This window comes from Cyprinodon tularosa, unplaced genomic scaffold (assembly GCF_016077235.1).
Source record: "Cyprinodon tularosa strain WSP-4 unplaced genomic scaffold, ASM1607723v1 ctg51, whole genome shotgun sequence".
Lineage (NCBI taxonomy): Eukaryota > Metazoa > Chordata > Actinopteri > Cyprinodontiformes > Cyprinodontidae > Cyprinodon > Cyprinodon tularosa.
The window spans coordinates 2,626,644-2,649,301 of NW_024039241.1; the positions used below are offsets into that span (position 1 = coordinate 2,626,644).

Consider the following 22,658-nt stretch of genomic DNA (forward strand, 5'->3'; position numbering starts at 1 on the left):
GATAGAGCGTAGCCGCCTGTGGCCTGGGCTGCCTGTCACAACTCCAGTCTGGTGCGCCGATAACGTCATAAACACTCCACTTTGTTTTAAAAAATATAAATATAAAAAATATAACCGTGGATGTCTGGGGGACAGTGATTTGTGCCTTCAACTCGTTGCCCATAGGAAGATGTTACTTGGCTATAACCTAACCGAATATCTAGGACAGCTCCAAATGACACAAAACTCATATGGCTGAGTAGAACATGATCTAATAACGTAAAATTAAGGGCCCAATGTAAAAAAAACGATGTTCCCCTTTAAGATATATAAAGAGATATGTTTTTCAAGATACTGCTGTACCATTAGTCTTTTTATCCAATGAAATCCTATATGCATATATCTTCCCTTTATCCTTTTTATGGATTCAGTAGCATATTGGCTAACCTAAACTTGAACCTGTCTAGAGGATAGCTGGGGGGCAGGAGAGTACTGCAATGTTTCCCCTTCAGATGTTTTTTTTTTGTTTGCTTGGTGTTATTATTATTATTATTATTTTTTTTTTGCCCTTATGTCAAGCATCTCCACAACATTATGTTTCCACCATGTTTCTGAGATGGATGGGGTTTAGAGGAATTTATATGCAGTGTTATCTATTTGCAGCAAGGCATTATTGCTAACATCTGTGCCACCATGCAGTAATCTACTAACATTAACATTTTTAGACATTGATAAAATGTTCCAGATATAATTTGATGTTCTTTTCATTAGACACTTCCATGCTTCACAAGATCAACAAGAAATAAGCCATGTGAAATACTTGCTTGTTACCCTAATTGCAGCAACAATTAATTAACATATCCCAGACAGTACTTCAATACCATTTGCCTGCTTGTAACACTTGAGTTTGCAGGGGGAAGCAAATGATAGTAAAAGTGAGAAAGACATCACTTTGTTAGCACTATCTCAGGCCTCACTGCCTCGTCTTTGATCCACATTGATTTTGTGACAAGAGAATCAGTGTCTGGTTTATATGGTTGTGTGCATTCAAAGTCCTCTAAGCTAATTGCTCAATAGAGTGCCGGCTCAACATGAGCTGCAGGGAATGAAGCTGCAAAATACGGGATGTGACAATTTCACTTGTTTTTACTCAGCCACTATTTATTACTATAAATCGGTGGTAAAGTCTCAGACATGCGAAAGATATTTCAGACACCTATATCAGACTGGGAAGTAGGTGTTTTGATCAACGCCTTAGATCATATAAATCACTCCCTTTGTTAAATGGACTGCCGCAGGCATCAATTGGAAGACTAACAAGACAGGGTTGATCTTATTGCAGGGTTAACATAAAGCCAGGTTTTAGTTATAATATATCAGGTCAATAACTTTATTTTTACCTTATTGGGACATTTCTGACAGTTCTGACAGCACCCTTCAGCAGCAGACTTTCAACCTCCAGTCTTCCTAAGGCTCTCCAGAGATGAGTACTGTCATCCTTTTCCATACATGTGGTGTTTGAGAGGAGCAGTGAATAAAATCCTCAAAAGGATTTAAGTCAGCTGAGGAAGGAAACAGTGACATTAATCTGCTCTGCTGAGTGAATGTATGTATTTGGGCATTTCTCAGCATAAAGGTCTAGATGCTTATTTAAGCCTCAATGCAATGCTCCATTTGTACTATGGGAAAAACAATTAGAAGTGTTCCTGTTTTTTTGCAATACTGTTTCTTCTGAATTAAGCTAAATTGAGACAAATTGTGTACAAATAAGAAAAAACTAAACAAAGCTGTCTAGATTGCAGCAAGATATTGCATTAAGAGATTGCCAAGTTCTCTCCTCCATGATGAGCGAGTAGCAACAGTTGATAGTCGCTTGGATTCTGCCGCTGACTAAACAGTGTTTTTTTTTTTTTTTTCTAGCTTGCATGTAGTGACAGTGGGAGAGAAAACTTCACAGAAAAAAAACCAGCTGAACCAAGCTCAGTGTGAAGAGCCTTCTGCCATGACTAACCAGGGGTTTGATCAGACAGCACACACTCAAAAGGAATAAAGAAGGGCTGATCCAGGAGTACTTTCTCTGTGAGAATAAAGTCAAAGATTAGTTATAGTGGTATCTCTTGAAGTGGCTAAACCTAGGATAAAAAGCTAAACTGATAAATTCTGTGCCAGTATAAAAGTCTCTGCAAGATGAAAAAGAGCAAATACAGTAAGTTGTATTAAAAGCTCAGCCAATAGCTCTGTCTATTGGCAGGTTAACCACCAAAACACAAAAGTCAAGACGATCAAAACTTTTATTACCACAACCTTTTCTTCCTTTTTTTGCCTTAAAATATTGCTGTGCTTTTAATAAGACAGCTGGGAATTGCTCACTATAAAACTTTTTTCCTACTGAATTGAAAATTAAGACCATCTGGAATGTATCCAATTGCCTTTATATCTGAATGTATGATCATGTTTAGTATATAATATGTTAAAAGCATCAAAGTCATGTTAAATGACTTGCATAGTGCCATCAAGGTGGAGCTTGAATGACTTGCATGTGCAATAACCTGTCTGTGATTGTTTCCAGGTGAAAGAGATGATTGTGGTCTGTTGTTTTTTCCACCATGAATGTTGGCATCAAAAGAGAAATTATGCAGGCGATTGTATCCACGACATTTCAATACAATATTTTTCTGTAAATTTTCATCATACAGATAATCAGAAATAATTAAATATTGAACTAAACTGCAGTCAAGTCTAATCAAACCAAATCAAATCCAATCAAATTGAAATGGGTGCTAGGTAACTCCTTGTCTTAGTTACTTTATAACCCTGTTTTCAACCATTAGTGGCCATTTTGCCCTAACATACTTTTATTTCATATCTCATATGAAAAACCTAACTGAACACAATGACAATTGGTATCAATTTTAACAAAAATGATGCAGTTAAAAGAATAAAAATACATTTTGCTTAAAATTTGTATCAAAAGTACAAAAAATATGTTGAGTAAAAGATCATTTGGACTCCCCCATATTTATTCTTACTTTAATAGCTTAAATAAGTGAGGGCATGCTACATAAGGAGTACTGGATGAGAACAACATTACCCTACAGGGGGTTTGAGTTATGTAAGTCATAAACATTTAACTTTGAGGGCTTCTGATTGTTGAAGTGTGAGTACATACCATGTACAAGAAATAGCTTAGACAATAGATTAGTAAAATAAGGTAAAGAAATTTTAACTGCCATACCACTGGAGGACAATCAGAAAATAATCTCCACATGTTCAGACCTTGTTGGCTCGCTCTGCAAGCAGACCCCAAGAGGGGACCCACAGATAGTTCCTGCCACAACACATGCATGTACAGTCACACAAATATTGAAAAAAAATATATAAATACAGGTGCTGGTCATAAAATTAGAATATCATGAAAAAGTAGATTGATTTCAGTAATTCCATTTAAAAAGTGAAACTTGTATATTATATTCATACATTACATACAAACTCATATATTTCAGATGTTTATTTTGTTTAATTTTGATGATTACAAATGACAACAAATGAAAATCTCAAATTCATCATATCAGAAAATTAGAATATTACTGAAGACCAATAAAAACAAAGGATTTATAGAAATGTTGGCCAACTGAAAAGTATGAACATGAAAAGTATGAGCATGTACAGCACTCAGTATTTAGTTGGGCCTCCTTTGGCCTGTATTACTGCAGCAATGCGGCGTGGCATGGAGTCGATCAGTCTGTGGCACTGCTCAGGTGTTATGATAGCCCAGGTTGCTCTAATAGTGGCTTTTAGCTCTTCTGAATTGTTGGGTCTGGTGTATTGCATCTTCTTCTTCACAATACCCCATAGATTTTCTATGGGGTTAAGGTCAGGAGAGTTTGCTGGCCAATTAAGAACAGGGATACCATGGTCCTTCAACCAGGTACTGGTAGCTTTGGCACTGTGTGCAGGTGCCAAGTCCTGTTGAAAAATGAAATCTGCATCTCCAAAAAGTTGGTCAGCTGCAGGAAGCATGAAGTGCTCTAAAACTTCCTGGTATGTGGCTGCGTTGACCCTGGACCTCAGAAAACACAATGGACCAACACCAGCAGATGACATGGCACCCCAAACCATCACTGACTGTGGAAACTTTACACTGGACTTCAAGCAACGTGGATGAAGTGCCTCTCTTCTTTTCCTCCAGACTCTGGGACCTTGATTTCCAAAGGAAATGCAAAATTTACTTTCATCAGAGAACATGACTTTGGACCACTCACCAGCAGTCCAGTCCTGTTTCTCTTTAGCCCAGGCAAGACGCTTCTGACGCTGTCTGTGGTTCAAGAGTGGCTTGACACAAGGAATGCGACAGCAGAAACCCATGTCTTTCATACGTCTGTGTGTGGTGGTTCTTGAAGCACTCACTCCAGCTGCAGTCCACTCTTTGTGAATCTCCCCCACATTTTTGAATGGGTTTTGTTTCACAATCCTCTCCAGGGTGCGGTTATCTCTCTTGCTTGTACACTTTTTTCGACCACATCTTTTCCTTCCCTTCGCCTCTCTATTAATGTGCTTGGACACTGAGCTCTGTGAACAGCCAGCCTCTTTAGCGATGACCTTTTGTGTCTTGCCCTCCTTGTGCAAGGTGTCGATGGTCGTCTTTTGGACAACTGTCAAGTCAACAGTCTTCCCCATGATTGTGTAGCCTATAGAACTAGACTGAAAGACCATTTAAAGGCTTTTGCAGGTGGTTTGAGTTAATTAGCTGATTAGAGTGTGGCACCAGGGGCCATCAATTTTGAACCTTTTCACAATATTCTAATTTTCTGATATGATGAATTTGAGATTTTCATTTGTTGTCATTTGTAATCATCAAAATTAAACAAAATAAACATCTGAAATATATGAGTTTGTATGTAATGTATGAATATAATATACAAGTTTCACTTTTTAAATGGAATTACTGAAATCAATCTACTTTTTCATGATATTCTAATTTTATGACCAGCACCTGTAAAGGGATAGAAGGTAACCACTGGCATGGAACAAAGACCAGATGCATCCAAAATCAAATGAGAGAACATATTAAGCATAACCTAGATAAAACCTTCAATAACAATAACCACAAACTGTGAAGCAGGCATCCCCAAAGTTGGTCCTCGAGGGCCGCTGTCCTGCAGGTTTTTAGCACAGCTGATTTACATCAATAGTTTATAAGCAGGTTTTTGCTAACTGCAATCATTAGAGTTAGCTGTGCTAAAGCAGAGAATACTCTAAAACCTGCAGGACAGCGACCCTCGAGGACCGAATTTGGGTATACCTGCTGTGAAGCATAGACCTGGGAGCGTCAAGATTTGATGATACTTTAATGCTGCAGGACCTGGTCAACCTACCACCACAGAATCCAGCATAAACTCTCAGAGGGTATTTGAAGAAAGAAAAAAAATCTAAGCTACAGCAAATCTAAAGAACCAAAATTGGATTTCTTGAGCCAAGTCAAAGTCAAAGTCATTATAATAGTAGGCGATGTTATGAAATGGGCTGTACACAGACAGAGGCTCCTTTGATTTGAAGAGAAGCGTTTTTCTTCTTGTTTGGAAGAAAACAACTAACGTTTTATTACAAATGAATACCCCTTAGTGCCAAAGGCAACATTTTATCATATGAATGTAAATTGTTGACTTTAAAAGCCTTAAAAATGCATGATATAGGATTTTTAAAGATAGCTCAAAGGGAGATGTGGGGTAAAATCTCCATGGAACAACGTCAACGACAGATGGATACAAGATGCACCCCACTAAAACAATGACAGGTAAAGTTTGTATGACTGAATTAATCATTTTTCTAGAGAGAAACATAATATCCAGAGCTTTAAGCAAGATAGCATCCTGAATCATTTATCATTATGTAGATTCATACTGTGACATCAGCTTTAGACTGCTGGTTTTCTATCTGTTATCAATGTTTTTTTTACTGTCTTTAGGACCCTTCACTTACCACTATTTATATATATTCTAAAATAGATCAAAAGGAATGTTCAGAAAAGTGTAAATGTGTGAGGCATTAATTTACCAAGGACACTTTTAAGAAAGTGTTTGTGATAATGTTAATAAAACCTCATAACAGAGGCCACAAAGAAAATTAGTTATGCTGCAGATTTTATTTCCCTATTTAAATGTAAAGGCCAAACACGCCTGCTATCCTGGGTAATAATATCTGCAGGATGTACTATAAATGTAAAAATGTATCCAGCAGAGTCCTTTTACTATTTTCCCCTAAGTGTGAGTTTGAAAATCAAGCTCCCAAATCACATCCCCATAGCTCTGACAGCAACGGCGAGGCAGCTCTGTGAGTGCCACTCCATCACAGGGGACTGGTGGTGTAACGCTGCTCATGTCAGCATGCCAATCTCTCCTCACTGCTAAAAATAAGACATAAAAAGGAAAATATGGTGTAAAATGCCTCTCAACTATCTTAGTTTGCAAAGTTGCTCCAGCACAAAGACTAAGAGTTTCCACATCTCCTCATCAACTTTACTGCAGCTCATCATCCTCACTTTAAACCCCGTGGAGGCAACAACTGGATTCTGAAATAGAAGTTGTTACATGCAGAATTATCTGTGTAGCATCATGTAGTTATTCACATAGACAGTGGTGTGCAGCAAATGCAGCTTTTTAAGATTTTTCTCTTAAAAGGAGTTTCAGATCAAAGGGCTCAATATGATTTGGAGTGGCTCTAACGTCATGAATTTATAAACCAAAACCTGAAAGAATTAAATAATTCTTTTAAAACATGATTCCTGTTTTCTCTTCTGGGTAAGAATACAAAACCACTCAGAAATATTATGGTTGTGGAAAAAAAGCCTAATTTTCAAACAGATATTCAAGGCTGATGAGTGACAAGTCTCTAAATTACTCTCCCAATCTCTGTACTATAAAAGATCTCAAGAAAAATGAAATAATCTTTTGCTGCGTCCATCCTTCTTCTGGGATGTCTTTTGTATTTCACCAGAATGATTTAGTTTAAAACTGTCACATCAAACAGAGTTATTTGGTTTCATCAATTTCTTTCACATACTCCCCACTCCATGAGGACAAGAGGTGATGCCTTTAATTCGGAGTTTGGAGAAGAAAGCCTGCATTTGGGGACGACCGTTTGTTCAGTCTTTACATGCAGTGAAGCACATGCAGATTTTAACAGCGTCGAGAGTCCTGGAGAGCCTTTGATCCACCTTAATACTCTCTGGACATGACTCAGCATTGACTGTGGAGCAACCACTCCATTTTTGTCAGGTACATGTCTGTACTACAGACATGACATATTTCAAACGTAGAATCTCAAATTTGCAGCAATAACCCTTTATCACTGACATATTACTGAAAATTTGTCTGTAAATTAGGATATGTAATTCAGTGCACTTTCACTGTACTGTTAGTCATCTGAAGTAAATGTTAAAATGATTTATCTACCAATACAAATATCAATATAAGACTTTAATAAAATCTTATTGCAATAAAATATTAAAAATATTGAGACAATTTTTAGCATTTATTATGTTTCGGCCTACATTGGTTTTATGGAAGAAAAAATCCTTCAATACAACCATTTTCTGTTTTAAGTTTATCCATAATCCGGTTGTGGGATTGTTATTATTCCAGATAAGCAAATTGTGAATTTCTTTTGTCCTGTGTATGGTTGCAGAGGGGTCCAAATGCAATGCAATCACATGACTATGTAACAAACACAAAAATGAACACAGAAAAATTGTACAAAGGAAAAATACTGTGAAGGAGAAATGTTGCAATAACAAAATAGAGAGCATATAATTGCAAACACGATAAAAGATGTTGCAAGAATAAAGATGATGCTGACACACAAACACACAAAACACAAAGGCGAAAATACTGCAAGTATCAAAGTATGCCATGCCATGTCATAGACATGTATATGAACAAGATGAGTTGATAAATAAATAGGTTTAGTTTTCCTATGAATTATTTTAAAACACTTATTCTTTCTGAGTTTCGTGTTTCAATCTTTACAAAATTTATTTAAACAGATCTCCATTATTCTAATATTCCTGGAGTCTGAAAGAAATGTATATAAACTAACACATAACACTGTATTAGCATACTCTAAGAACACAATTCAATAATTAGCAAAAGAATGTAGTAAAAAGAAAGCAAACAAATTGAAATTAAATCTTAAAAAGGGGTCACTTAATACACCATAATGTACTTCCTTATAATTGAAAGACTTTTAATGAAAGCAGCAGCATAAAATAGTTGATCCTAACCTTAATAGCTGTAAGTCATTGCTACATACAAATAAGGCATAACATTTCCTATAAATAAACATGCTAAGAATATATTACCAGGGTGTTTGTACAGTGTAAACTGGGGTACAAATGTGGCGGTACAGATGTATGTTTATCTTCAGTATTAATAAAATAGCTTAGAAGACAGCTAGTTTCTACAGTGGCCAAGGTGTGCAGACTTACAGTAAGTGCACTGCAAATACAAAATGTACTGAAAATAGAAACAGTAGGCTTGCGAACGGAAACATCCTTCTAACAAAGACAAAAATTACAACAACAAAAAAATACACCTGTAAAAGAAAAATTCAAGATGTAAAACCAAAAGCAAGTTAAGAAGAAGCTGCAAACTTGTACTCAGGGACTGGGTTGTGGGGGCAGCAGTTTCAACAGAGACTCCCAGAATTCCCTTTCCACACATATCTCCTCCAGCTTTGCTGGGGGAAGCCAGAGGTATTCCCAGATCAGCCGAGGACATCATCTCTCCAGCATGTCCTGGGTCGTCCTCTTGGCCTCCACCTGGTGGGATGAGCCTGGAACATCTTCCAAAGGACGTGTTCAGGGTCATCTGAACCACCTCAACTCTGAGTCTCTCCTGGATGGCTAAACTCCTCCCCCTATCGCTAAGGGATTGTCCAGCCACCCTACGGAGAAAGATAATTTCAGCTGCTTGTATCTCATCATCTAGAATTCATGATCATAGGTGAGGGTAGGAACATAGAGTGGCTGCTAAATTAAGAGCTTTGCTTTTTCACTCTGCTTGCTCTTTACCAGCATCTAAATTATAGCATCAGCACCACCAGTCCCTTTATTGATCCTCCACCCCATTCTCCCCTCACCTGTAAACAAGGTCCCAAGATATTTGAACTCTTCTATTTAAATCACAAACTGTTCTCTGACTTCAAGGGGGCAAGAAAGCTTTTTCCAGTCAACCTGTGTAATGGAAATGCTTCAGACCACTATAGGAAACAATGAACAACTCATATGGTGCCAGAGCATATACTTTAATACAAATTCATTCCTCAGTCCAAATATTGTTTCAGTGTCACATTTGGTGAATGTTTGTTGAGGACCCAGATGCAGAAATGGAGAGGCTGAGATGATTTCTTGCAGATTTAATTAAGATCTGAAGCAATTAATCCAGAAACAACAGGCAAGGAACTCAGCAATCAAAAACTTGGAGACGCTTAGGGAAATTAACATAAAGAATGGCATAATGAAGAGAATTCAGCAATGAGGAACTGCACAGGAGGTGTAGCTATGGTAGACAGAACAAACAATAGTCTAATTAGCTGATAGGGAGCAGGTGTGGATATAAGTAACTAGAGGGGATCAAGGGGAAAGGAAACCGGCACAAGGGGGAACAGAGAGTAACTCAAAAAATACAACACCACTTAAATATAACTAGAAAACAACTAGAATGATACAATATGGAAAAGAAACCAATAAACAAGAAGACACAGAATGACACAAATCAAAGTGCAACTGAAAACCCAAAAAGCAACTTAAACAGAAGTCAACAAAAGGGCAGAATCATGACAATCAGAAAGGGAATTTAAATACCAGAAACTGAATTTAAATTACCCAGTGAGACTCTTTTCAAAATCAAATGTATTGTTTTGAAAGCAAATTTCACTGTATTTTATTGCATTGAAGATTCAGTTTTCTATTCTAAAATCTTGACTTTTACCTTTGACAAATCTGGGTGATTGAGAAAGACCAGAGTAATCAAGCAAAGATTCGTGTCATGTCAAATAACTAGCAGCAAAACTCTAAGGATGCATTAATATTATTACAAGAAGTGTGAGGTAAACAATTGTGAGCGCATGTCACCCTCTACCAGTGTTGGGCGTTACTTTGAAAAAGTAGTTAGTTACAGTTACTAGTTAATTCTCTCAAAAAGTGACTGAGTTACTGAGTTACTCCACAATAAAAGTAACTAGTTACTAGTAAAAAGTAACTATTGCATTACTTTTGCATTTCTCGCCCCCCTAACCCTCACCACCCAGCCCCCACCTTCTCGCCGTGTGCTTCAAAAGCCAGCTGAATAGAGCGGACGACAAAGACAAGAACCTGCAGAGAGTTTTGACATCAGGGGGGAAGGCTATCCAAAGGGTCTATAAAACCCGTCAGATAGCGTTCCCCTCTTCTTAACATGGGGGAATGGTATCTGATACGGTGTAAAACATCATCAGGCTGCATTACCTCTACTCATGGGTGTGAAGTTTTTTAACAGGGCGTTCAGATCTCGTGAGTGTATGAAATTAATAACTAGGGATGTCTAATTCGGATATCCAGTGTGTTTGGGTTGTTATAGGTACTGCAACACCCATCCATCCATCCATCCATCCATCCATCCATCCATCCATCCATCCATCCTCCATATAGGCTAACATTTGATTGTTCATGCTCTCTGTAGTTCCCCTGTGGCGCGAGCACAGGGCAGCTGTTACCCGCCTTTAGCGAGCATGTGTGTTTCCTGTCGCTTGCACTGTTAATCGTGCCTCCTGCGCTGTGCGGAGATACAGGGGAAACCGTATCTGATGAGGAAACGCAGCTTGACGTAACACCGGTATTTCCATCTGGAAAACGCTGTTTTGCTGCTGGAGTCCTCCTCACTCTCCATCTCTCTGTGTGTGCTGTACGTTAACACCCACCAGTAGAAATAGCCACCTACCCAACTGACAGACATAATATTAATATACATCAGCCAATCTCATCCTCCCCTCTCTCATGACAAGGCGCGCAGGAGTCCTATCATGAAAAAAAGGTTAATTGGGCAACCTGAGTAATGTGCAGTAACGGGGTGTCGGCAACGGTAACTGCGTTATAGTTACCATCAAAGTAATTAATTAGATTACTCGTTACTCAAAAAAAGGTAACGACATTAGTAACGCCACTACTTTCGATGCCGTTACTCCAATCACTGCCCTCTACACAGGTGAATAGGGGTTGGTGTTCTAACCAGTAATATTAATAGGTGCTACTTTAGCTTGACACTTGGAAGCTCCTGCAATGTGGAGCCATCTGGGAAACAATGACAGTCCAAAACATTTTCCCCACTGTGATTATATAGGCCTAGGGTCTTACAATAACAGTAACAAATAGCATACCACCAAGCAAAAATCGACAGCAAAAGCATTTAAAGGACGAAATTATTTTTATCCAAACAACGTCTACATTTGGTTAAAAAGTGAAAAGTTGTAATTTTCAGGTTGTTGAAAAGAGGTTAGAAACTGTTTTTTTAAGTGGGACAAAAATCAGACGGACCAAACACGGCCAAATTTTCACCAACTATTTCTAGACTAAATCAAAACCATGACGGACTAACCACATTTAGCCTAAAAACCAATGCACCACTTTAACTCCTGCCAGCAGCCATTAACAACTAAAACTAGAAAAGCACTCTGAGAACGCAGAGTTCCACCAAGCAGCTAATTTTCCCCTGACACATTGTGATTTGTGTTCACAGAATCTTTCAAAACATTTCTGGATCCAGATGGTGATCTGGATCATAACCAAAATGTAATGAATTGTTCCTGGACTGAGGTGCACCTTTGGTACAAACCGCATTAAAATCCGTTCATAACTCTTTAGGTTGTTCCATTATGCCATAGAGACACACACAAACTCTCCTAAAAACACAGCCTCCTTGGCGGAGGTCATAACTTGTTAAAGAAACACCTAAGAGAGTAACAACAGCATTTTATTTCCCCTTGGTGTCAATAAAGTATTTCTGAATGGAACAGAATATTAGAGCCACTGTTAAATATCAAGGATGATATGTGATGCTAGAGCTGCATCTGCTTCAAATGTGCTGAGAACCCATTTCTGGGTTATTGCATCATAAACATTTTTGAAATATCACAATGTTTAAAAAAACATCTGAGCAACTCTTCATAAAGGAAAATAAAAACATATAAAGCTTCACACTTGTCCTTTCAGCACGTTAAAAGTGTGACATTTTTATTTACAAATTTTTGATATGTTCAAAGGAAAGCACTTTTTTTTTTTTCTTTATTTTTGCATTAGCTTATATACTGTCAGTAAAAAATTGAAAATAGAATAGAATTTAATAGAATTTGATTATCAATACAGTCACTCAGTGTATTGAAATTACAGGCAAATCTGAAGAATCCAGGTTACCACAATAGTAAAGACATAGAAAATAGAAAGTAAGAACAAGAGATTACAGAGTAATGATCAATTTATAGCATAAAAGATGAGGTTATTAAAATCATGATATCTTTATATTCTAAAGAGAGGATGACATGTCTATCTTAATACGGCTGTGTCTTGCTTCTAAATTTTGTTAAGGTCAGAAATTGCAGACGATGTTAAAAATGATATCTTTTCTTTTTCAGCAACCTATCAAAACTAAGCCACCTTTTAACTCCAATTAATTATCTTCAATGCCGATCAAATTGCATTCATTCTCCAGCACAACCTGCATCCTGAATAAAAACTCAATCAACCACACATGAATAAAAAAAAATTACCTTTCTTCATCTTGACCAAATCCACCTCCGACATAGAGCAGGTCAAATATCTTTCTGTGTACTGAAAGCGTACTAAGCATTTTGTCAGCATGTGTCACAAATACACAGATTCAACATGACAGAGGCCTCTAACCCAGAGGTTAGAGGTTCTCTCTCTGCCACTCAGCCTTCTAAACACTCATACTCTATGATGTGCAAGGTCAGAGGGGCATGGTGCGTCCTTACCACAATCGTGATTTTGATTAGATGTTCACCACTTGAAATGTATGACATGACAGGAGCAAACACAATAAAGCCAAATCCCCCTGGTTTGCTGAACCGTCTGTAAATAATGCATGTTATTTATTATTCCTCACTCGGAAGGATAACAATGTGTAAACAGTGAGTGAAGAGTTTTCTCAATTCCCTTAGCACAAAAGTAAGTCTTGATTACCTCTCGTGCGATGACCCTTTGCAGCAGACTTCAGAGACCCCCCTCCCCCCTTTCCTATTTCATGGACTCTTGACATCAGAAATAGGAGGATTAAAATTGTTTCCCTTGGCAATATGAAACTGAAATGAAAAGTAAACAATAACATTCCCTGTCCAGCTTTATGAGAGAGAAAACAAAGCGTTGCGTTCTTCTACACTGTAAAAAAAGTCAGTAAATTTACGGTAAAAAAAGGTAAAAAACCAACAGTTTTTGACCGTCGTATCCAAAAACATTGCATTACCGTAGAAATTACATGGAACTACCGTAAGTCGAAACTGCAAAGAAAGTCAGTAAATTTACGGTAAGAAATGGTAAAAGACCAACAGTTTTTGACCGTCGTATCCAAAAACATTGCATTACCGTAGAATTACATGGAACTACCGTAAGTCGAAACTGCAAAGAAAGTCAGTAAATTTACGGTAAGAAATGGTAAAAGACCAACAGTTTTTGACCGTCGTATCCAAAAACATTGCATTACCGTAGAAATTACATGGAACTACCGTAAGTCGAAACTGCAAAGAAAGTCAGTAAATTTACGGTAAGAAATGGTAAAAGACCAACAGTTTTTGACCGTCGTATCCAAAAACATTGCATTACCGTAGAAATTACATGGAACTACCGTAAGTCGAAACTGCAAAGAAAGTCAGTAAATTTACGGTAAGAAATGGTAAAAGACCAACAGTTTTTGACCGTCGTATCCAAAAACATTGCATTACCGTAGAAATTACATGGAACTACCGTAAGTCGAAACTGCAAAGAAAGTCAGTAAATTTACGGTAAGAAATGGTAAAAGACCAACAGTTTTTGACCGTCGTACCCAAAAACATTGCATTACCGTAGAATTACATGGAACTACCGTAAGTCGAAACTGCAAAGAAAGTCAGTAAATTTACGGTAAGAAATGGTAAAAGACCAACAGTTTTTGACCGTCGTATCCAAAAACATTGCATTACCGTAGAAATTACATGGAACTACCGTAAGTCGAAACTGCAAAGAAAGTCAGTAAATTTACGGTAAGAAATGGTAAAAGACCAACAGTTTTTGACCGTCGTATCCAAAAACATTGCATTACCGTAGAAATTACATGGAACCACCGTAAGTCGAAACTGCAAAGAAAGTCAGTAAATTTACGGTAAAAAATTGTAAAATGCCAGCAGTTACTGACCAGAATATTCAAAGCATTATACTGCCGTAGAAAATACATGGCATTATCATAACTGAATAAATATATATCCTAAATAATTGTGACAGTCACGAATGTAGAAAATACAGAAATATAGTGTAAAAATATAAGTAATTGTAAAGTTCTTAAAAAATTGTAATATTGCCAGCAGTTAATTACCCTAAACTTAACAGTAGCAATCAGCCAAAATTACAAATTTTGCTGATGTTTAGATCTACAATGTAAAAGCGTAAACAAGACTGCAAAAGAATTTTTTTTACAAAGAACAGAATGCTGGTGTGATATTCTGGTTTCTTTTTTAATAATGCCTTTAATACACCAAACTGAAATCTCAGCAGTAGACCAGGCATCGATCTGGCAATCCACCGATTGCAAAGCAAACTCCTACAGCCAACGCCACCATCACTTATGAGAGTATTTGATCATTAACATTAAGAGAACTGTATGTTAGCCCCTCTTGCTTGAATAAAGCTGAAGTTGGTTTCCAATTGCTGCTTCCAATTTGGGAAATGGCTAAAGGGCAATTCCACCTAATTTTTCACTACAATCAGCATCTTTAATTTACTCTAGCTAAAAAAACTACAACACCTAGACTCTTCAAATCTGGACTAGATTATTCTCAACTCATATCAGAATATTTAAAACCAAGTGTGGGGTTTGTAAAACCTTTATCTGATTTGTGAAACTTCAATAAAGAACAATTCTAGTGTTATCCAAAATCATACAAGTTGTAAAGTCACCCATCATTGAAGTTTCACAAATCCCACACTTGGTTTTAAATATTGTGCTATTAGTAGAGAATAGTCTAGAGCAGGGGTCCCCAAACTTTTTCCTGCGAGGGCCACATAGCTGTTCCTTTCTCTGCTTGGGGGCCGGTCTTAGTTTTTGGAGAAAGATACCTTATATGAAAAAAATACACTGAATGCTCTCAGGCCGGATCCAGCATTGCCAGACCAAATGACACAGGCTGTAGTTTGGGGACCCCTTGTCTAGAGAGTTTTTCATTTTGTTATTGTGATAAATAGCAGGGTTTACAGTAAATGGAGACTGTTATTTGTCATGTAAACAAATAATTATCTAGTTTGCATTGCTGCTTGATCCTTCAGCATCAGCAGCAAGATTCTTTTAACTCTGTTCCTGTAGTGGTGTCCTGAACTCAACACAGTAAAGTCACTGTGCTAACTAAGGTTGCTAACTAGGGTGCTGAGAGCCCAGTAGGCCTGGTCCTTGTCAAGATGCTGCTACTGTCTTTGAAATCAAATTTCTGCTATTTTTGCACGTTCAGGAGGAGAAGGGCAACACATCACAGGTGAGTCCCTTTCACGGTTTTAACTGAAGTTAGCTAACTTTAACCAACTGACAAAGAAATGTGTAGTTTCTGAGCCATGCTGTTTATGTATATGCACTGCAGCTATATATTTTTACTATACGGAACATTTAATCTTCACAGATGCAACACTTCCATTAATGTTTCTGTAGGAACGGCTGCATAGATTATATTTCTGGTCTACTTTAGACTACATGTGCTTAAAGTTATTGTTAATGGCAGAAGCAACTTTTTCCAAGTTTGGTTCAATAATTAATTTGAATTACTTTGAGTGTGAAATGTTCATGCATGCAAGTTAAATCTCTGAAGAACATGTTAGCTTTTGTTTCAATACTTTGGTAATACTTAGAAGTATAAAGCTTGGCATCAGAGATATTATTTAATATTTTCCTTTGACGTCTTGACTCTCACCCCCAAAATACTTGCACTAAAGTCACTGGGTCCATGACAGTTGAAGGATTTTAAAATAAGAGAATTTAAATATTAATATTTTACAGCTTTTCTCAGTTTGGGTGCATCTCTCAGAACAGAATTGAAATTCCTAAAACTACCTGTTCAATCTTCAAATTACTGTGTCACTTCTGCACATCAAAAAATTAGTTTTGCAAGTTTTGCTTTTGTACATCATGTAGCTGGTTATGTACACTTCTATGCTTTTATAATTGTAATTTTCTTTTATCGTCTTGATCAAAATATGTTAACCCTCCTGTTGTCCTCGGGTCAAAATGACCCGCCACTGTGTTAACCCCCCCCACCCCCCCCCCCCCCCCCCACCCCCCCCCCCCCACCCCCACCCCCCCAAAATCCCCTAAATGTAATTTTTTTAACTTGAGATTTTAAGACTTTTCCTAGATTGGCCCAGACAATAGAAAAAGTTCAGTGTTGCTTTTAGTCTCATTTCCATATAAGCTGTACAAAAAAAGGTACAAAGATGGTCTTCAGGTCAAAATGACCCGTGAGGCAAATGGAGTTGAAATCAAGGTCACAGAGTTATTTACAAACCATAAAATGTTACAAAGTTTTAGTTGTGTCTCAGATCAATCAGTAGCAGAAGTAAGCAGAGAGTGGAAGGCCAATTTTCCGAGCCACAATGCCACTCAAACTCTTTCACACCTACTCAAGACTGATGCGATTTGATGACCGTGAATCAAGACCAGCAAGATGTATGACAGACAAACTTGCAGCCATAAGAGAGGTATGGGACAAGTGGGTGGAGCGGTTACCCTACCTCTACAATCCAGAGCCTGATGTAACAGTGGATGAGCAACTGGTTCCATTTAGAGGTAATCTGTTTTCATATTTGTAATAAAAGTGATTTTCACTATTGATTTCTTTGACTGTTTTCTGTGACACTGATACTAATCACTGATGCTAATGTCTTTTGTCCAAAGGTTGTTGTCCTTTCCAGCAGTATATGCCCAGCAAGCCAGCAAAATATGGGATCAAGTCATGGGTGGCTTCCGAATCAAGCTATGCTTGGAAAATGCAAGTCTATACTGGGAAGTCAACCAGTGGATGCCCAGAGAAGAACCAGGGGTTGCGAGTTGTGCTTGATGTGACAGAGGGACTGAGGGGTCACAATGTGACATGTGACAATTTCTTCAACTCTTATGAACTCGGACAGCAGCTCCTGAAGAGGAAGATCACCATGGTTGGTACAGTTCGAAAGAACAAGCCTGAGCTCCCACCTGCACTGCTTGGGTCAAAGGAGAGAGAGGTCTTCTCCTCAAAGTTTGCCTTCACACCCACCACCACTCTAGTTTCCTACCTCCCAAAGAAAAACAAGAATGTAGTTCTTCTGAGCACACTGCACAAAGACGGCGACACTAGTGACCGTGAGGACAGGAAGCCAATCATTATCCTGGAATTCAACCGAAACAAAGGAGGTGTGGACAACCTAGATAAGGTGATTGGAGCATATAGCTGCAGAAGAATGACTGCCCGCTGGCCCCTGGTCATCTTCCACAACATCATTGATGTGTCCTCCTACAATGCCTTTGTGATTTGGATAGAGATCAACCCAACCTGGATGTCTCATAAGCACAACAAGAGGAGGGTGTTCCTGGAGCAGCTAGGAAAGGCACTTGTAACTCCACTCATTGAAAGAAGGAAGCATGTCCCCCGCACAGAAGCCTCAGCAGCAGTTGTGAAAGCTATTCAGAGTGCAGCAGCTCCTGATCAACCTGAGGATCCATCTACCACAGCCACTTCCCCAGCTAAGCCAAGTAAGAGGAAGAGATGTCAGTTCTGCCCTCAGACTGTAAAACACATACTGTGTGCTGCAGGTGTAAGAAATATATCTGCAAAGACTGTGCACTTGCATACTGCCCTACATGTGCCAATTAGTTGAATGGGTTATGTTATTTTTCATATTTTTGTATTGTACATCCTCTTGTTCACTGGAGAAAAGTAAAAGAAAATTAGTCACTGTGATGAATAAAAATGCATTCGAAACTCATTTTGCACATTTTTTTTCTTAAGCTATAGAAATTCAAGTGGAGAGGGAAAACTCAAGTATTCACACATTTTGTGGTGAGTGACAATATACAAGATAGAATTTGGTGTTTAAAATTCAATTAAGCTGCTTATATTGGGGGTTTAGTGAAGACGGGTCATTTTGACCCGGAGGATAAAGGGTGTATACAGAAAATGAGGACAACAGGACAACAACGTGTCTGTGTTGAATTCTCAACTTCCAAAATAGCATCAGTTCATTGTGTAAGTCTTAACATGCATAAGTCTTAAAGTTGTCATAATGTGAATCATATATTAATTAATTTATATTCTATTATTTTCTAAATCTGTCCTGAATTGGTAAATTGCTCCCAAGTGAGTCCTGAGTTTCTCTAACAGGTCAGTGTATGAACCATTAGCTCAACCAACGATCAACCAGTTTTCTGAAACAGATTGGAGGTGCATCTTGTGAACCATCAGTTGGCAACATTATGCTCTATATAGTCAGAACACAACACAATGTTACATGTCTGAGAACTGATGAACAAGTATCTGGACAGAGTGAACAGCCAGAGAGAAGAAGAGGAGTGAGGCTGAGGAGGAAATAGTTGGGAGGAAAGCAGAAGAAGAGTCAGAAGAGGCTGAGGACATCTGCCAGTTTCCATCAGTCCAACATCAGGACATGGCTGAGACCCACAACATGACGCTGATGGAGGTCCTCCCACCCTACTGTTCATTCCTTAACCCCACTGAGGAAAAAAGATCCTCAGTGGAGTTAAGGAACAAAGTGACTATGGAAATTAAAATGTAATGTAATTTCTACAGCACTGTACAGTTTTCCTTGAGGAGATTGTCCTGTGGCTCCTTTTCTACTTTTTTTGTTCTCTGCATTTCTGTCTTTTTCTTTCTGAATCACCAAGGCATGGTCCATGAATAAATTATAGCAAAAGCGTAAATCAGTGTTTCTCAATCCTGGTGTTCAGCGTCACCCTGTCCTGCAGGCTTAGGTATTTCCCTTCTGCCACACACCTGAATTGTATCTCTGGATGATTAACAAGCTTCTGCAGTACTTGATTGTCATCCAATCATTTGAATCAGCTGTTCTGGAGTAGAGGCACATCTAAAACATGCAGAGCAGGGGGTGGTGAGGAGCAGGGTTGAGAAACACTGGCGTAAATGATCCTTTTGTAGTCTCTTCTCATGACTAATCAATTTGACTGTCTTATCTGTACATAGAGAGACTATAACTTATTATTTTGAGTCACTGATATGTTAACAGACAGAATTTTAAGAGCTGAACTAAGGATTTTGAAAGCAAACAAATCCTATTTTTCCTGTTTCTACAAATTGTTTTGAGAAATGCGCTTACTGTTTTGTAAATGCCAACAATGACTTGAGAAATGCACCAAAAGTGACTGAGAAAAACTAACCTAGCATACATTGTCTCAGCTGTATCAATTTGTTTGCCTGTATGAAAAGTGTTCACATTTACAGCTTTGTTTCTGCTAGCTTGCAGGAAATGTAACTTACATAAATGGTTGAAGACAACCTATTGGCCTTCATGAGACTCAGATAAATGGTGAGTATCTATTTCATAAATTGCCTAAAACAGTTATATTTGTTTTTATTTGTTTTTTGTTTGTGTATTTTGTCTGGTTGCAGACCAGAGGATCACACCTGTTGACAACAAACAAAGGTTTAACTACTGAATTTTCAGTCAGAAATGATCGCACCACCTGGTTGAAGTACCTGTGTCCATATGCAAGTCAACAAAGGTGAAACAAACATTTAAGCGAATAAGATGTTCATGTAGTGCATCTTTCTAACTTTTTCTTTTTGTTTTCCAGCAGAGAGGAAACACCCGATTGACAACATGCGAGTCTCAATTTCAACCTGTGACTGGGAAGACTACAACCATCCTGAGCAACGTCTGATCTCAGCGACTTGTGACTCTCAACCCAGAACAAGAATCCTTTTATCACCATTTTGTCTTCTACAATATGTTATCTCTTATGTGGACACATACTGTTTGTTTTGTTTCTGTTTTCCAGATCTCAGTAATACCGTGAGGAAACTGGACAGAAAATAGAATCAGTTCTTTTTTTAACTTGACTTTTTAAATAGAAATTGTTTCTTTAAGTGGATTACTTGTAATCTGTATTTTTGTTTAATTAGAAATTATTTTCTTTATAACTTTCTGTATAGAAATGCTTGACAAGTTACACTTCCTTGTGTGTTGTACTATAATTTGTATGGTAAAATTCTGGTAGGAACAGAGACCAGTAATTTACCATAAGTTTTTTTGGGGGGGAGGGTTTACAATAAAATGTCAATATATCATCCAGTCTGGATGTGTTTTTCACTCATGGAGATATTATGCCTCAGTCAGCATGACCGTATTTACTACGGCAAAACCACATTTTATTTTTTTTTAAATATTTTAGGAAGTACGGTATTTTACCGTATTTTAAAAATACGGTAGAATCCTGCATTTACAAAATACGGTAATAAACTGGCAGCTGTGGTTGCCAGAATTTTACCGTATATTAAAAATACGGTAAAATCCTGCATTTAGCAAATACGGTAAAAAACTGGCAGCTGTGGTTGCCAGAATTTTACCGTATATTAAAAATACGGTAAAATCCTGCATTTAGCAAATACGGTAAAAAACTGGCAGCTGTGGTTGCCAGAATTTTACCGTATTTTAAAAATACGGTAGAATCCTGCATTTACAAAATACGGTGAAAAACTGGCAGCTGTGGTTGCCAGAATTTTACCGTATATTAAAAATACGGTAAAATCCTGCATTTAGCAAATACGGTAAAAAACTGGCAGCTGTGGTTGCCAGAATTTTACCGTATTTTGAAAATACGGTAAAATCCTGCATTTAGCAAATACGGTAAAAAACTGGCAGCTGTGGTTGCCAGAATTTTACCGTATTTTAAAAATACGGTAAAATCCTGCATTTAGCAAATACGGTAAAAAACTGGCAGCTGTGGTTGCCAGAATTTTACCGTATATTAAAAACACGGTAAAATCCTGCATTTAGCAAATACGGTAAAAAACTGGCAGCTGTGGTTGCCAGAATTTTAACGTATTTTAAAAATACGGTAAAATCCTGCATTTAGCAAATACGGTAAAAAACTGGCAGCTGTGGTTGCCAGAATTTTACCGTATTTTAGAAATACGGTAAAAAACTGGCAGCTTTGGTTGCCAGAATTTTACCGTATTTTAGAAATACGGTAAAAAACTGGCAGTTTTGGTTGCCAGAATTTTACCGTATAAAGACGGTAAACTTCTGGCAACTCAGCTGCCAGTTTTTTACCGTAAAATGAGGCCGGTTTTTTTTACAGTGTAGGCGTAACCGGTTCAGTCAGTTTATTTGCCAAAATGCTGAACATGGCTTAGTCTGTGTGCTTTTAAGTGATGGGGATCCCACTTTAAGGTCATATAGTGTCTGCAGTTCTCGTCTAATCCCACTGGCTGGAATGTTTGGATATGGTTTAAATATGGTTGTAGAATTCCTTTGTAACTAGAGCAACATTGCAGAAAGAGAACCTTAATGCAAACAGCTTAAAAATACCGCAATATTTGAAGAATTTAAACAGTTTCACATTTTTCCTTTGCTTTTGGCAAATTCAGTAGCAAGTCAAATCATGTGTGTCTCGTTAATCTGCAAAGTTTGAGCTTTTCTTTAAATGCGCCATTCAAAGTCAAACAAAATCAACATGTTTTGTGGAAAATCCTTTACAGTCACTGCATAAACCCACAGACATCAGCTCGTGCTCTTCTCTTATCTCTCTCCAAAGACTCAACTGCAAAGCCAAGGGAGTAGAGCAGTTTGATGCGGTTGTCAGGTTGCTTTTCACAAAAAAACATCGGAATTCACACAAAATTTATAGCTGAGAAGTCCCACTTAGGAACTAAAGTTGAAACGTGGTTTATATCCAAATATATCTGAATAGACAAAACAGTTTTGGCTTCTTTGCAGCACATTACAAAAATAATGAAAGAAGCTAGCATCATTCAGACAGTTTTGCACCAGCTACAGCTGAAGAAATATCCACACATTTTCTGGGAGCCTTGCAAATATTTTTTCTGGAAAACAAAAAGAATGTGAGGGAATAATTTCAACCTGGAGAGAATCACACAGAGAAAAGCTCAAATTAGAAAAAGTTTTTTTCAATTCAATTCAGTTTATTTATACAGCACCAGTCCACAACACATGCTACCCCAAGGGAAACCACAGTGAACACCCAACCAGATCATACAGTCAGATTAGTCAAAAATTTCCTATCTAAGAAAAACCAGCTGATTGCATTGACTCCGTCACGGTGGGGTGGAGGTTTTTGAGGACCCAATGCAGAGATCAGGAGGCTGAGGTGAATGTTGTATGTTTAATGAGCAACTGAGGCAAAATCCAAAAATACAAAAAAACAAATCACCAG

General features: G+C 37.9%; 1 protein-coding gene across 7 annotated transcripts; it reads left to right on the top strand.

Moving 5' to 3' along the window:
* The first annotated feature begins 16,667 nt into the window (after positions 1-16,667).
* Positions 16,668-20,350, top strand: LOC119795347 (piggyBac transposable element-derived protein 3-like). 7 transcript variants are annotated; one of them, XM_038303290.1, is made up of 6 exons: positions 16,668-17,039; positions 17,148-17,981; positions 18,238-18,288; positions 19,720-19,789; positions 19,873-19,985; positions 20,058-20,350. In XM_038303290.1, exons 1-4 carry the CDS (start codon positions 16,847-16,849, stop codon positions 19,773-19,775), a joined length of 1,134 nt encoding a protein of 377 aa, XP_038159218.1. In that variant the 5' UTR covers positions 16,668-16,846; the 3' UTR covers positions 19,776-19,789; positions 19,873-19,985; positions 20,058-20,350. The 7 variants fall into 7 exon arrangements, with proteins under 7 accessions (XP_038159218.1, XP_038159220.1, XP_038159219.1 ...); XM_038303292.1 differs by having other exon boundaries at positions 20,061-20,350; XM_038303291.1 differs by having other exon boundaries at positions 19,928-19,985.
* The last annotated feature ends 2,308 nt before the right edge of the window (positions 20,351-22,658 follow it).